Below are 18,008 nucleotides of genomic sequence, written 5' to 3'. Positions count from 1 at the left end.
TGTTAGCTTTATTTCAGCATATTCACACAAACATATTTCTCCTTGTTTCATGTCTAACTGACAATGTCTGTCAATGAGGTATCGACTTTCTCAACTGATACGAAGCTTTTCAGTGATAGACACTAATATTTGATAGATTATTGTCAGCAACTGCAAGAAGAGGGAGCAGTACAGCAGCTGTACTCCGTAATGAATGTTATGAAATGAGTTAGTTCTCGCCTATCTTTCAAAGGATACAGTTCATGAATATTTTGTATTTATGATGGCATCTCTGTAATTACGAGATAGATAAAATGGAGAGGATAGCGGAATGTTTCAAAAGAAAAATATTTTGCTAGTGTGTGTTTTTGTTTTATTTATTTTGCAAAAAAACTGGAAAGTTATCTTGAAATGAAGCAAAAAAATGAGGCTTGCACAAATGAATAACTGTAATTTTGGTACTCTGATAGTTTAATACACTGTCTTACTTCCTTATTCTATTTCAGTGTATTTTTTTAAATTTTTGAACTATTCGAGTACCAAAATTACAATTATTCATTTATGCAAACCTTATTTTTTTGCTTCATTTCAAGGTAACTTTCCAACTCTTTGAAAAATAAATAAAATTCTTTACAAATAAAAACATTCAGTTATAGAGAATTTTTATTTTTAATAATTGAACTATATTCAGAACTTATTTATTTACTCATTGCAGATAATACATCATCAATCTTCATTCATGCACTGTACCCTCATTGTCAACTCCATGTGAAAGGAACCCATTTGTGTGAATATACTGAAAAAAGGCTAATGTAAATATAGTGTAGTGTAAAATTATAAATGATTATATGATGTCACTCATGTAAAACAGAGCAGTGTTACCACCAGTATCTGTAAAACTACGAACTGTGGCAAATGTTATCACACGTCACCACTTTTGAGAAAATTTCATGTCCATAAACATGAAACAGTAGTCAACAAATGAAGAAGGGCTTCTACAGCAAGACACTGGTTTTTATCATAACAATTTACCTGCGAGAAGTTTGGTACACTAGCTGTTTTCCTCATGTGTGTCTGACCCTGTGCTTGCAGCAGCTCTTTCACAGCAACATTCTGGCGCAAACGGTCTAGAGTCAAGATACTCTCCACTGCACTTACTCCTTTAGTATATTTCTCTAGAAAAAAATAATAGAAAAATGCATTACATAAAGTGAAGAGTCATCAGTTGTAGTTTTCAGCATCATATTAAGAAGCCTTATATTTTATTTTTTATCATAATTGGTGCTGCTATATTTATTGTTCAGTTTATTTTTAATTATTCTGGCCATTCAACAATAGACACGTAGTGGACAACAACACAAGAGACATGGAAAAGTAAAGACTAATCTACAGAAAATATGAGCTGTATATCCAACTAGGTTGAGGAGACAAGTTTTTTTGCATTCCAAAGAAACCAACATAGTACTAAATACAGAGGAGAGGTGTAAAACTGCAAGGTACTAGAAATTAAATAAGCAGAACGTACAAAATGGAAAAAGTGAAGCTGGCAACCTAACGCAATATAGAGATGGCCTAACAGAGTGACAGCAACAAGAAATTGAGTGTACACATTTGTCTCTATCTCAAAGACCACCAGTATTAATTAGTGTGCATGCACACACGCACTATTTTCCCTACTATGAAGGAAAACACTTTCTTGCTGAGTTGCAGTGTTCAATGTCTTGTTTATCTGCCTACGCAATAATTAAAGTTTTTCACTATGTGATATGTGGATATTTCTATTCATTCCACTGTTCGTGTTTAGCTGGAGTTTTTCCTAATTTCATTAGTACCTGTAGTCAATGAAAGTTAAGGAAAAAAATGTTTCACTGTCTTGACATGCAATTCAGATATTCTTTCAACACATTTAAAAAATTAAATTAGTTCTGACTTTAAAATAAGGTCTCACCCTTGATTAATATCAGAAGATTGTACTACTGAAAATGACAGCAAAATTAAGAAGAAGAATGAAAGAGAAAAGAAATATAAAAGAAAAAAGAACTAGAACATGGGCACAATTAATTTCAGAACTATGTCGAAGATATAGAAAGAAACAGCACAAAAGATAAACACTATTGATACACAACTTCACACATGTTTATGTTAGATAACAAATTTATAGAAAAACTGCAACTGGTTACCTATGTATGTTTCTCCATCACTCATTGATGTCTCTTCACCAGAAGCAGCAATCTGTGCTAGCGATTCACGATCTTCCAGTTCTTCACTTGCCTTTAATTAGAAATATGAATATATGTACATATTTTATTAAACAGCAGCAATAATATTTTAATACATCACAGAATTTACTTTATATTAAAAGTTGCATATCCAGCATATTGAGCTCAAAGCTTACCAATCATGTTCAGGTTAACGCAACGATTCCATCAAGCCACCTACCACTGAACTGTAAACACCAATCACAAAACCTCTAAATCTGTAAGACCAGTCAACTAACTCAAAAAGTAAGATGTAATGCTTCAGTCTCACTGGAAAATTTAGTTGATTTTGCCATTAAAAAGAAGGCATGTGCAAATTGTAAAGAAGAAATCACGAAGTTAAATGAACGTGCATCCAGCTTACAATTTATAATCAGTGCTCTCAAAGTGGATATCTCTAATTTTCAGCTTGGAAAAAGTGAGCCGAATACTCAACAAGTTCCACAAAGCATCGCAAAAAGTGGACTAAAGTCACTTACAAAAAATAGAATGCAAGAACTGCAAGATTGTGTAAACAGTAAAAGTACTGGTGACACAATCTTTGTGCACGAAAATCCTTTTGAAGTGTTTTCAGATGTAGACTATGATATCTCAACGAGCTGTGTCAAACCAAATGGAAAGAAAAAGGACATCAGAAACAAAGAATGACAGAGTCACTTTCAACGACAAGAAACAAACAAATTCGACCGTGATTGTAGTTGCTAAGAGTGAAACAGAATCAAGTGTTCCTCAAGATGGATTATCGACTAATAGGGACAAAAGATACAAAACAAACAGTGCCACCATGCAACATCCAAGTACCAGCAGTCCTAAAACGGTTATCATCAACCAGCAAAAACGTATAAAATAAACCTATTTGCAGACAGTCGAGGATGGAACATAGCAGCCAAATTTCAGTGCAGAGGCAGTCACAAGATAACTAGCTTACTGAAACCAGGCAAAAAATTTCAGGCAGTGATTTCTATGAACCATGACATGAAAACTTAGCAGGACCAAATGACATAGCAAAAAATGAAATGAAAGACCTAGAGATCTCACTTAAAAGAAGGCTACATGAGCTAAGAAACTCAAACATGATCATATTATCTGTTCCACATCAATGTGACTTGCCAATCTGGTTGTGTGTAAATAAAGAAGTGTGAAGTGCAAATAAACAGATACTACACATATGCCCGAGATTCAAAAATGTTACATTTGTGGACATAAGCTGCATAGGAAGAGGAATCCACACACCCCATGGCTTACATCTCAACAGACTAAGGAAGGACTTACTTATAAAACGGATCCAGAAGTAGTGAACAGCAAATTGAATGTTCAATGTTGTGCTGCAGAGGCTATCCCTCTCAAGGGCAAAAATAACGAATACTTGAGAGAATCAAACACGAAATGCCAGGTCAGTAAAATAATACATCAGCAGGACAAGAGCAATGTTTTTTTTTAAAGACAGTAAGACCCTCCACCAGTGCAACACCAGATGCAGGCGTATGTGTTTCATATGTGCCTCAGACGGACATCAGTCTACATAAGAATAATTTATCACTTTTGCATTATAATGTTCATGGTTTAGAAAACAAAATAGATGCTTTTGAAACATTATTACAGGACTATCTTAACATCTATTAATAGTTACAATACACCAGAAACCATTGGACAACATTCAATATTGCAAATTAGAAGGCTACAACCTAGCTGTGTTCTACTGCAGAACACACAATAAAGGTGGTGGTGTTGCCATCAACTCAAGGAAATTTCTGTGTTGACAAAGATTTCAAAATTGCAATTCTTAAAATCACATTTTGCGCTGTTCATTTCTATGTCACAGGTGTATATAGACCCCCTGTGGAAACTATGATACTTTTCTGAAATCATTTGATGGAGTTTTAAATAAATTAATGTCATGCTGTGGAAGTGTAAATCTTGTCACACTGGGAGATTTGAACATCAACACTTAACGTGATGGTCAGGAAAGTGAACATTTTACAGATTGTATCCTGTCTTATGGATACAAAGATCTTCTTGGACTAGTACCAATCATAACAGCTAACACACATAATAGTTCAATTGATAATTGATCATGTTACCACAAATTATGACATCATCATCTCAACAGACATAATACATGGTCACCTCTCAGATCATTTAGGCCAGGCACTAGTGCTAAAATGTAATACCAAATTCAGACCAAGAAAAATGTATGAGCACAGGCGAATATAATCTGCAAACAACATTGCTACACTAAGACATAGTTTAGGCCAGGAATCATGGGAATCAGTTATGACTGCCATTGGGGTCAACAATAAATGGAACATGTTCATAGAAATTATGACTGAGCACTTAAATAGAGCCATGCCATTAAAAAAAGTGAGTATCCAGAAAAATCAACCTTCAAAATCAAAACCTGTGCCATTAGATTTTAAAACAAAAGACCTGAAAGAAAAAATAGAAAACTTGTATAGCTTACAGAGACTGACTAACTCAGAGTTACACAAAGAACTCTACAAACAGCACAAATATAAATACTGTAAAGTAGTCAGGAGATTAAAATGAGGAAGAATCAGCCAACAGATAGAAGGTTCACATAACATTTCAAAGACTTGCTGGTCAATTGTAAATAAAATCATAAACAGTGAAACAGAAACTAAAAGTAATAATGTACAATTAAATGCGAATAATGAAAATATCTCAGATCCTGTTCTAGTACAAAATATTTTTAATAATTACTTCATAGATACTGTTGAAAATGATGTCTCTATGAAACAGGATATACAGCAATCATATGAGTCCTGTAACAAACAGAACTGCAGTACACTACCCACAGTACGCACATATGACACTCTGCAGCTTATTGGTAACTTCAGGAACATACAATCAACAGGATTAGATGAAATTTCTCCATATCTATTGAAGAAATGCAAACATGAACTAATGAAACCACTAGTTCATCTAATAAACTGTGTTCTCGAAGACAGTGTGTTCCCTGACAAGTTAAAACTGTCTGTAGTGAAACCAATACACAAAAAGGGGGAAATACAGCATGTACAGAACTACAGACCCATTGCCCTAATCTCAACTTCCAGCAAACTGATAGAGAAAATAATATTAAAAAAATCTTGGAACATTACAATGAGGCTGAAATATTAAGTGCCTTCAAGCATGGCTTCAGAAGAGGTCGAAGTACCACGTCAGCAGCAGTTCAATTTGTCCATCATGTACTTGAAAAAATAAATGAAAAATCCCAAGCAGCAGGAGTATTCCTGGACCTCTCAAGGGCTTTTGATAAAGTACGGCATGATGTGCTCTTATCAAAAATTGTGAAGAGTGGTGTCATTGGAAAACTTATGCAACTGGTAGAAACATATTTAAAGGCTATAAAACAGGGCACGGAATTATGTACTCTGATGGACAAATACTGGAGAAGAGAAGATCAAGTATAAGAAATGTACATTTTGGTGTTCTTCAGGGCTCCGTTTTAGGTCCAGTCCTACGCTATGTAAATGATTTCCCAAGTTCTCTTGACAATATGCAATTGATCACTATGTATGCAGACAATACATCTGGTGTCTGTTATGCAGACAATGAGCCCAGCCTAGTTGAAGAGATACGTAACTTTATTGAAAAGGTAAGAGCTCATTTTGAAAGAGAGAACCTAAAAGTAAACATAAAAAACTAATATTATTCATTTTAAACCAAGTGGTCCAAACAGACGAAATACTGTGATTGATGAAGTTCTACCAAAAACCTGTACAGATTGCAAATTCTTCGGTTTATGCATAGATGATTAACTTTCATGGAAGCAGGAAGCTGATTATGTCTGTAACAAAAATAACACCCAGTCTATATGTATTAAGAAGATTATCACCATATCTTAATTCTGAAACCCTAAGGATTGTATATTATGAATTAGTGTATCCTTTCTTGTCTTACTGTGGGGTGGGACATGCCAACTAATATGAAAAGGGTTTTCATATTGCAGAAGTGATCCTTGAGGAACACAGCAAAAATAAAATCAGGAACTTCTTGAAAACCCATATTCATTAGACACAATATTCTCACAGTTTATGGCATGTATGTACTAGAAACTATAGTGCTAGTGAAGGAAGACACTAAGATCACAAAAACAAACATGGATCTTCAAAACTATTTAACAAGGCATAGAAAAGATTCTCATATGGTTAACAGAAGATTTACTTTAATAGCGAAAAGCCCTTATGTCAAAGGAGCTGTTTTTAATAACTTGTTACCAAATGTAGCTAAGATATTGACAGGGGATACTTTTAAAAAATTGAGTCAAGCAGTGGCTTATCCAAAAATGCCGTTATAACTTGAATTTATCATGAATTACAATGTAATAAGAAATAATGTAAACTAAAAAAATTGTAATTGTAAAAACTTTATACTTAGTTGAAAATGCACATGCATGTAAAATTGTGTGTTAAGAGCAATAAATTGAAATGAATTGAACTGCTACTGAAGACAACTGATGATCTCCAGAGGATGCTTACCATATTTACTCGAATCTAAGCTGCACTTTTTTTCCAGTTTTTATAATCCAAAAAACCGCCTGTGGCTTAGAATCGAGTACACAGTAAGCAGAAGTTCTGAAAAATGTTGGTAGGTGCCGCCACAACTAACCTCTGCCGTCGAATATATGTAGCGCTACACAGGCATGCTTTGCAGGCACAAAGGTAAATACTGGCGCCAAAACCTCTGCGTCAGTAAATAAATTTTAAAAAAAGGTAGAAGAAGAGGTTTGTTCTCCGCCCCGAGTTTCGACTACTGCATTTTCATACATTACCCAACAAAGTAAATAGAAATTCCATATTGTTCATCTTCAAATGTAGCAGCCTTTCAAATATTCATAGCAACAAAAATAAATTTCTTAACACAAAAATACCAACAATGCACAAGACTTTAGGATTGTTGCACGAGTTGATACGCTGGGGCTAATTAAGATTTCATGTAGCGCACCTATAGCTTCGTGGAATTTTGTGAAGTGCTTGTTGGTGCTAGTGAACCATAATGAAGCGCTTTCATTATAGTACCAAATTCAAGAGGGGAGTTATTTCTTTTGATTGATGAGAACATCAGGCGATGGCGACTGCAGAGAGACAAATTATTTGAATGTTCTAGTAGCAGGAAAGCATTTAGTGGGCCAAAGTGTGGCCGATATCACGCACTAGAAGTGATTGTAAATGAATTTGTTAAGGAACATCGTCAGAAATTCATGCCTGTGAATGCTCAAATTTTAAAAATTAAGGCACATGAAATGGCTAGAGAGCAAAAAATCAAAAATTTTAAGGCAAGTCGCAGGTGGATTGATCTGTTAATGAAGTGCTGGTGTTTTTCACTTCGGAGGCAAACATCAGTTACACAGAAACTGCTAAAAAATTATGAAGAAAAACTTGTGCAATTTCAGTGATTCATAATTAGGCGGCACACAGAAAAGCAATACCTTCTTGGTGAGATATGAAATGCTGACCAAACTCCCGTATATTTTGACATGTCAACAAGTTATATGGTTGATGCCAAAGGAAAGACAGACATAAGTGTTCTTACATCAGGGGGTCAAAAACAGCGGATGTCTGTCATGCTTGCTTGCACAGCAGATGGACATAAATTGTCCCCATAGTTTTCAAGTGAAAGACTTTGCCAAAATCGGAAGTGTTTCCAAAAACTGTAATTGTACGAGCAAACGAAACTGGGTGGTTTCCGGAGGACACGATGTTGGAATAGATTAGGTGTGTGTGAAATCATCATCTTGGCACAATGCTTGGTTTATGCCATCTGTCGGTATCTGATGCGTACGCAGGCCATACAGCATCTGCAGTTAAATGAAAATTAAAGGAAAGCAAAATGGACTCGGCAGTAGTTCCTGGCGGGATGACGTCAATTCTGTAACCACTTGACATCTGTTTGAATAAACAATTTAAGGACAAGCTTAAACGCATGTATACAGACTGGCTTTCAAAAAGCTACAGACAACTGACACCAACAGGACGTGTAAAATGCGCAAGTTTGTTGCAAGTGTGCCAATGGATTTATGATGCATGGGAGTGTATTCCAAATCAGACTGTGGAACAAGCATTTAAAAAATGTCCGATATCCAATGCACTAGATGGTACAGAGGACGATGCTCTGTATGAAGAAATGAGCAACAAAGAATCGAGTGATAGTGATTCAGAATCATGAATGATATTTTAAACATTTCGTATAAGATGTATTACAAACCTAATAAAATTTTGTTTTAAATTTCAGTGTTTAATTTCTAAGTTATTTTCATTCTTATTTTATAAGTGTTGCTACTCTGCATTGCACAGGATAGAAAAGCGTGGAGAGCTGCATCAAACCAGTCTATGGACTGAAGACAACAACAACACACTCAGCATTTGAAGTCATAATTAAAAATCTACTACGAAAATACGACTGGCAAGACTGTTTGGGGTGTATGTCAATATGGCCAACTCTACATTCTGAATTTTTTCCTACCTGTAACAAGAGATGGTTGCTAATAGGAACTTTTATGAATCGTGAATCACACGCAGTATTCTCTTCACCATAAGAATAATATGAATGTAAACATTATGCCATGTATTCTTTCATGTTTGCTGCTATTTCATTTAAATAATGTCTGCCTAATAAACTGCAAAACTAGAGTGAGACAATGGCAAACGCGGAAGAATATACATATCATGTCATGTTTCTATTCGTATTATTCCTATGCTGTATAGTGATACAGTCAGAAATGAAGCACGGCAACTGACTAGATTTTTGAATCTAAGATGACTAATTTCTGTGCAGAATGTAATGTAATAAAGAGTCGTCTGCAGAGGTTTTCAAATGGAGAAAAACTTTCGCTAAATTCTCATTCAGAACATTTTCTATCATACGCAGTCTATTATTTGGTTCTAGTTAATCATTATCAAAGAAAGCAGTAGTTTAAGTAACAACAAATACCAGTCTCTTGTCATTGTTTCGCTAATGAGGCAAGAAAGGGTACCCGTTTGAATACAGACGCGTAACCCATAGCAATGGCTACCTGGTAAAGCTTAACTGCTAAGCTTATGACTCGAACCAAACTACTGTATGACAGACATCCATTCGACCTAAATTGTGTCTCATGTTACAATGGACCAACATTGTTTCTATTTGGAGCTGCGGTCTAAAACTTCTCTCTCCCCTTAAATTTCGAGTCTCAAATTTCAGGTGAAACTTAGATTCGGGAATTTTTTTTTTCCCTTCATTTCGAGTCTCATTTTTCAGATGCGGCTTAGATTCGAGCGCGGCTTAGATTCGAGTGCGGCTTAGATTCGAGTAAATATGGTATTCAACCATGAGAGATGTCTCTGCAATCTATGACATGACATGTTCCACACTATGAGGTTTCATCATACATCCTACATTGCTGTACAAGTGTATCATACCCACTATCAATTTTCTGTATGCCACTGTTGGAGGGATATTTTCCTGTTGGAGGGATATTTTCCACTGTATAGTATTCACTCACAACTTAAAGCTGGTTTTCTGGTACACCTTGTGTCATGTAACAAGTCAGAATGGTGTGGGGGGTCATCTTTTCGTGCATACATTATTGCCATACTTCATGTTGTTTTGTAAACCTTGGGTATTCCTTTAAATAGGATGTAACCTCTGCTGTGCACTTCACAGTGGTTTGCAGAGTACAGATCTAGACATTCCTTAACTTAACGAATATGTGTGTGTGTGTAAATGCTAAATATCAAATTAAAAGATGCAGACTAACAGTCAGTTCACTTATACAAAACTAAATTTAAGCACTTTCTTACCTTTGGAATGTTTGATACAATCTCATATGTGACACCACTCTGTGTCAGGCAGTCTGTTCGAACAATCTTTTTTCGTATCCTGTCAGTTATGCTTTGTCGCTTGTATATATTCAAAGCAAGTCTCTTCCTAAGAACTAAATCCATAGTTGCTGGATGAGACAGTCTGACAGTTGTTTTCAGTATCAGATAAACCCTTTCATTGGCTGCAAAAACATTTCAGTCATATCATTATTATTGTAATCTGAACAGGATATGACAGTAAATTTAAATTTCTTGCTCTAGTTCATGATTAATTTCCAAGTATTCATTGCATTTCAAAATGTGTTTAAAATCAAGAAATATTTTTAAAATATATTTCTTATTGAGACAGAAAATAATTTAATCATAATTGTCTGTATTGATCACACCGGTATAACTGGTTTAGCTTACTGCTATGAGTATCAATGCCAAATGCTTCGTACACCCAGGTACATGAACAGGTGCACCTGTTTATGTAACTGCATGTGCTAAGCATTTGACATGGACATTAGCATCAGAATACTCTTAATGATTGCAGTAAGCCAAAACTGGTCATATTGTGAATTATTCAATAAGGTGTGATCAAAATGGACAATTATGAATAGTACACTCAAGAGGACAGTTATGAACAAAGTGCCAAATATAACCACAGATTTGTTTATAGATTTTATGTTTTCAATTGACAGAAAACAATATTTATGGTATTTCACATATCTATCAGTTTTGAGTCTGGTGAGGCTCAAAACCTGTGTAGATGGCAGGATCTATAAGAAGTAAAAGAAAAAGAATGGTGAGCATCTTAATAAGCAAATACAATACAAGTCGCAATTCAAATCTAAGGACTGATTGTTAACTAAGAGGGACTGTCTACACAGAAAAAAATGTGCATTCCCAATAGTTTCCTGTCATTATTGTCACTGTAAATTACTCATTGTTCACTTTTGTCTGCATTATGGACATTAAAATAAACAATACCTTTGGTCATAAATCAAGACATGAATACATTCCCCAATGCTGAAGTGTTTAATGAAAGATTAATTCACCATTAAACACACAAAACATACAGCACTATCATAACAAGTGAAGGAAAAGGTGTGCAATCTTATGTGAGAGGATGTAAATCCAATACAACAAACAGTGATTTGTGAGGCAGAGGGACAAATTTATTTTAAAATGAGAGAAACAGCCACTGGGGCAAATTCAAAAACTAGTTGAATATGTAAAGTTTCCAAAATTTTAAGAAGCGGTTCATCAGGAATGTGTCTCTCACCTCTGCTCCAGTTTTTCCTGATTGAGAAGCCGATAAATAGGCAATCCCACCCCCTTTTGTTGCAAATACTTTTGATATTCAGTTTTTCTTTTTCTTTTAATGAGATCAAGTATCTTCTTCCAGTGTCTGCCATCATTCCACAAATGCCTAATTGAAGTTGTAATAACACTGAAGTAAGATTATAACATTGTAATTTCTTTTATATATTCTGAGAAGTAGTCAGAGCAAGGAGTTTGAAGATGGCTACAATTATCATCCAGGAACATCCAATTGCAGACATATTATTTATTCTCTGTTGTAAGATCCCCTTTAGCACAGTCTTGAGAATACCTACCATCCATTCAAATATGGTATGTTGGCATACTTCACATTGATATTCTGTACACAAGCCAGAAATATGAATGGTAGGTGTACCAGGAATTTCTCTGCTGGATTCCAATGACCTGAAGGAAATTGGGTAATGACATTTGGATGCCGGTTGTTTTGGTTGCGGTGGTTCAACACATCCCGGGTTCAACACCTAATTGTTATTTATGTTTTAGTACACTCAAAGGATTACCCATTCTTTAAAAATATAACAACAGTAAAACACATATGTGACAAACAGCTACGTAACTGCACCACAAACAAATTTATGTCCATACTGAATACAAGCAAGCAGTGCTTTTTTTGTACCTTCTGTAACTTTATTTAAGTGCAAGCTGTCATGGATGGATGAGTCCCATGCTGCTACAGCACAAACATCTTTTTCTTCATGTTTAATTATAGGTAAGTTATAGAATTTGTTGCCGTGTTCCTTTGGTAGAATTGAATTTGCTCCAGTAATTGAAACATCTTCCCCAGATTGATGTACAGATAGATCATCAGCTGTAATAATGAAGAATCATGTCAAGTTACAGCGGAAAAAGTAAAGAAAAGTATTAGCAAAAAATTAGATACAATTACTGATAACCACTCAAATTTTTTAATAAACTGAATATTTCAATATCTCTGCATGAAAACAATCAAAAATATTAATAAAAATATTTTTAAAATGAAGACAAAAAATTAAGGGTACAATTAATGAGTGGAATAATACACAATGTCAACTTCCATTTCCTCATTTTGAGTCATGTTTACATAGCAAGACAAATAATAAAGTAGAACAGCTGTTCTAAAGCAATGTGGGTAAGAATCAATGAAGCCACAGTTCTGTATACATCCTTTTTTTAATTTTAATACCTGCCAAATATTTTGGGGATACTTTAGTCTGATAAAAACACAGGTTAAACTACAGTAATCATTAACTTTTTCAGAAAGAAAATGGATAGAAGGGATGGAGGGGGGAGAGGTAGTTACAGCCCAGTTTTAACCACACAAATCTACACAGTTATGAACAATCAAATTGATGACCATCCATGATCAGTAAGATACATTGATAACAAATTTAATAATTTAAGACCGACACCATAATGATACAGATGCAAAGAAAAATAGAAAACAAATTTTAAAACTTGATAGCATGCATGAAATCATAAATATGTAATATGTACCAAGTTCCCTTACTTCCTCTCCATTGATGTACCCCCCCCCCCCCCCCCCTCACACACACACACACACACACACACACACACACACACACACACACACACACTTGTACATCAAAATTGGATGGTAAATACCAAACCTCATCCACACAGCAGTTGTAGATTGTATGTTTATTTAAATCCGAAACACTGTTACACTATTACAAGCCTTCACAATTTATCTACTTTTGTATACAGATGTTTCTTCATTTGGGATATTCCCAATCGAATAGGCAACAAATGCAATGCACTTGCCTAAAGGGAGAGTATTTATTTATTTTATTTATTTATTTCATTTCATGTTCCGTAGTTACTGGTAGCGAGTGAATCACAAGGATTTGGAACATGTCAGATTCTACATAGTTCAAATATAACTTGTATAAATACAATAAAAAGATACAATGTACATAAAAGTCAACTAAACAACAGCACAATCAATTAACAGAAAATTGTGTTTCACATGTTAAGGATGAGGAATATATTTATGATATGCAATTTGTCAGATTGTAAACAGTTGAAATATATCTTACACAAATAAAAGATACGACGTAAATAAGATATCAGCTAAGCAACAGCACATTCAGTTAACAGAACATTTTTGTTTCACATGTTAAGGACGTGTAATGTATATAGGAGCCAAGATAAACTAAATATTCCAAAGGAAAAACAGGAATACCAATAAATAATTGTCATAGCACTCAAAATAAAATTAATTATACTAAGTTACAACACTTACAAATTTAGTGATCATATATTTTCTTTCACATATTCATCAACTGTATAAAAAGATTTCTCTATCAGGTACTCCTTGAGAGTTTGTTTGAATGCTGGCAATCTTTTGTGAAGGCATTAGATGTGTGGTGGGAGAGCATTAAACAGCTTAATGCTGGAGTAATAAGCTCCTTTTTGAACCATAGTGAGGCTTCTCAGTTCAATGTACACACTGTTTTGGTTCTTGTGTTATAGCCATGAAATTGGCTGTTATCTTTGTAGATAGAAGGGTTTTTACAGACAAACGTCAACAAGGAAAAGATATATTGTGAGGAGGTGGTAAGGAACCCCATCTTTCAAAACAAGTGCCTGCAAGAGTGCCTGTGATGGTCACCACTCATTATTCTAACAGCTTTTATCTGTGCAATGAAAATTTTCTTTGTGAGAGGTTGGTTCCCCCAGAATATAATAGCATATTACATTAATGAATGAAAATAGCCAAAGTACGAAGACTTAATGTGTCTACTTCAGCCACTGAAGCAATAACCCATAGTGCAAATATTGCTGAGCTAAGTGTTTTATAAAGATGAAGAATGTGTGCTGACCAGTCACATTTACTGTCTATATAACCACCCAGGAATTCTGTAACCTCAGCTTTTTGTATTTTTTTATCTCTGCACTTAATGTTAATTTCTTCCAGATTTCTTTGTGGAGTATGAAATCTCATGCAAAGGGTTTTATCTGTATTGAGTGAGAGACTATTAGAAGGAAACCAGTTTACAATACCATTGAAAACTTTATTCGGGTTTGTTCAATATTGTTGTCTGTAAAATCATCAATTAGAATTGTAGTGTCATCTGCAAAAAGAGTAAATTTACTGTTTGTGTCAGAACAAAGTGGGAGGTCATTAATGAAGATGAGGAATAGTAGTGGACACAAAACAGAGCCTTGTTCCACACCACAACTTACTAAGCCCCACTCAGATGAGGCAGGTTCTCTGGATGAGCCATTCAGCATTACAGTCTGCTTTCGGTCCTTTAGGGATGATTGGAGCCACGAACCAACGATACCACCCAAACCATAATATTCTGTCTTTTTCAAAAGGATTAGATGGTTTACACAATCAAAGGCTTTTGAGAGGTCACAAAAAATACCTATTGGAGACATTTTTTTGTTCATGGCTTCCAGAACCTGGTTGGTGAAACAGGTGCTTGTTCTGTAGAAAGACTAGCACCAAATTTAAACTGACTCTTGTTTAGGATACTGTGGAAGCTAAGATGACTGACAATCGACCTGTGCATGAGTTTTTCAAGAATTTTTGAAGAGATGGTTAAGAGGGAGATTGGGCAATAGCTTGTAACATTGTTTTCCTCATAATATTTTCAACATTTCATGGCCCAGTCAGCAACTGTATAAATATTAATTTTAAATTACCAACAGCCTCAGTTGTAATGTTTACCTAGATTTACCTAGTTTTCAGTTGGGATAACCCAACCTTCTTCAGAGTAAAAGGAACTAAGATTTGTCCATAATGGACTACGTCAAAAACTAAAAACTATAATTTATTTATTTATTTATTTATTTATTTATTTTTATTATGAATTTGGCCAGCTATGGACCGCATACAGCTTAAGACTTATGGTGTTTCTTTCTCTTCCGTTCTTCCCAAGAATATATAATATAATAATACATCATCATATTGTAATAACTTACTGGGAAACAGCCTCAGCCCCACTTCGCAACCACAGTACATCAGCAACGGATGTCGTACTGGAACTGGCTATAGCCTCGAGAGTGCATGCGCGATAGTGTCTCATGAGTACTTGTCAACACTGGTACCAACACGTACTCTTAAACTCAAAATTTTATGAATAACCAGGTGTGGCTAATGAAATTGACATACTTATTATCCTGTAAGGAACAAAGATATATCGTCTATCTTAACATTTGCAATAATACGTTGGACGTCAAAAGTGAAGGGAGCAATGCATTTATTATTTTGTTGGAGATGGCATGCGTGGATCGACATTTGCTGAACACTTAGTGCAATGGACTCACGCAACCAACCCTCCGGATAATACTCAGCTCTTGCGTTGTGAAGTGAAGGGTGTGAGGTTGGATATTTTTGAAGAAATTAAAATTTTTAAGCACTTACTATATGACAAAAATAACCTCCTTAGCGACCAGCTGCAGCTGTGAAACAAAAACTTTTTTGAAAGCTTTCAACTGTTATTCCATCCACCATAATTTTAGGGAATAATCACGCCATAATTTTAGGGAGTAATCATTATACCCTTGCCAACGTGTTTTTAGTACTCCTGTTTGCTCAATAGCTGGGATTATCTGGTATTTCAAACCTGTAGTTATCCTCATGCGGTTAAGTTCAATGATTAGCACGAATGTGCTAGGTTGGCTTAAAATATTAAACGCATTCCTCCCTTCACTTTTGACGTCCAACATTTTATTACAAACGTTAAGACAGTTGATATATCTTTGTTCCTTACAGGATAACGTATACATCAATATCGTTAGCTGCACCTGGTTATTCATAAAATTTTAGGTTTAAGAGTACATGTTGGTACCAGTGTTAACAAGTACGCATGACACACTACCATGCATGCGCTCTCGAGGCTATAGCCAGTTCCAGTACAACATCCGTTGCTGCTGCTGTACTGTGGTCGCGAAGTGGGCCCGAGGCTGTTTCGCAGATAAGTTATTGCAATATGACGATGTATTATAATATTACAGTTTTTAGTTTTTGACTTTGTCCATTATGGACTTTGTCCATTATGGACAAATCATAGTTCCTTTTATTCTGAAGATTGTTGGTAGGTAAATCTAGTTAACCATTGCAACTTAGACTGTAGTTAATTTAAAATTAATTTAAAATTAATTGTTTTTCTCACCTTTTTTAAAGAGTGGTATCACTACAGCTAGCTTTAGCCTGTCTGGGACTATTCCTTCTAGCAGAGATTTAAATATTTTCATTATATTTAGCAATTTCACACATGCACTTCACACATGCTATCTTTTTAGCTGCATCTCTGTAATTCATTTTAGCAGCAAAATCACGCATACCCATATTCACTGCCATCTTATGACTGATGCATCAAGAGCCAATAAAATGTCTTTCCCATTGAATATCACTATAATTTGAAAGACTAAGCACACAAGAGAGACAAGAGAAATGAATGTTACTTTCCAGAGTGCATATCCAGCAGAGTAAGATCCGAATGCCTGGTGCAACACTGTACAGCACCGCTAAGTATTGTGGTTACTCATCAGACTTTGTTACCCCTAGCTGAAAGAACTCCCAACAGCAACAGCTACAATTCAGTTTTAGAAATGATGTTTCCCTCCTCCATGTAGCCTTATTCCAACAAGCCAACATCTATGCAAGTACTGCAAGAAATGTTGTGCAATCCTTCCCCGACCAGTATGCTGCCCACAGACAGTGCACAGTGAATGTGTCTGGAAGTTTGCTAAGCAGTGCTCACTTGTGATTGTGGTCAGCAACTAATACTGATTAACTTTAGACTTGGACATAATCTGTCTGCCATACATTGAGGACATATTCTAAAGCTGTCTAATTCAAGGGAAATAAAATTCTCAGTTTTTATCAAATATCAGTTTTTATCAAATATCATGAGAGATCCCTGAAATGTTTAATTTTAGGTATGTGTTTCATAGTTCTCCGTATAGAGCCATATTGTACAGGTTGTACATAGACAAAATTTCATTCCTTTGCAACGGTTCTTTCATGGTCACTAATATTTCCCTATCATCCATCAGCTGTTTTGTGACAAAGGGAAAACATTAATCTCTAAGAATGGAAAGTCCAGGATGGAATAACAACTTGAAAAGGATAGATTGCTACTCACCAAACACAAGAGGCGTTCAGTTGGATATGAGCACAATGAAAAGACTGCTACACATTTAGCTTTTGAACAAAAAAGTCCTTTCTCCAAAACAGAAAAACACACACAACACACACACAACACACATATATATATATATATATATATATATATATATATATATATATATATATAAAAAAAACAAAGATGATGTGACTTACCAAATGAAAGTGCTGGCAGGTCGACAGACACAAACAAACATAAACATACACACAAAATTCAAGCTTTCGCAACAAACTGTTGCCTCATCAGGAAAGAGGGAAGGAGAGGGAAAGACGAAAGGAAGTGGGTTTTAAGGGAGAGGGTAAGGAGTCATTCCAATCCCGGGAGCGGAAAGACTTACCTTAGGGGGAAAAAAGGACGGGTATACACTCGCACACACACACATATCCATCCACACATATACCAAAAAGGTATATGTGTGGATGGATATGTGTGTGTGTGCGAGTGTATACCCGTCCTTTTTTCCCCCTAAGGTAAGTCTTTCC

General features: G+C 35.3%; 1 protein-coding gene across 1 annotated transcript in view; it reads right to left on the bottom strand.

The window, feature by feature from the left end:
- The window catches only part of LOC124594646 (kinesin-like protein KIF13A), a 404,453-nt gene that overhangs the window by 92,893 nt on the left and 293,552 nt on the right, over positions 1–18,008 (bottom strand). Inside the window, exons 23-26 of the mRNA XM_047133014.1 lie at positions 12,003–12,194; positions 10,040–10,242; positions 2,160–2,250; positions 1,012–1,154 (exon numbers count right to left, since the gene is read on the bottom strand). Coding sequence (XP_046988970.1) covers positions 1,012–1,154; positions 2,160–2,250; positions 10,040–10,242; positions 12,003–12,194 — 629 coding nt within the window. The remainder of the gene's footprint in view (positions 1–1,011; positions 1,155–2,159; positions 2,251–10,039; positions 10,243–12,002; positions 12,195–18,008) is intronic.

The sequence above is a fragment of the Schistocerca americana genome, chromosome 2 (assembly GCF_021461395.2).
Source record: "Schistocerca americana isolate TAMUIC-IGC-003095 chromosome 2, iqSchAmer2.1, whole genome shotgun sequence".
In the NCBI taxonomy this organism is placed as follows: Eukaryota; Metazoa; Arthropoda; class Insecta; order Orthoptera; family Acrididae; genus Schistocerca; species Schistocerca americana.
The sequence above is the reverse complement of the archived record's forward strand: the minus strand, read 5'-3'. Positions and strand labels throughout refer to the sequence as shown.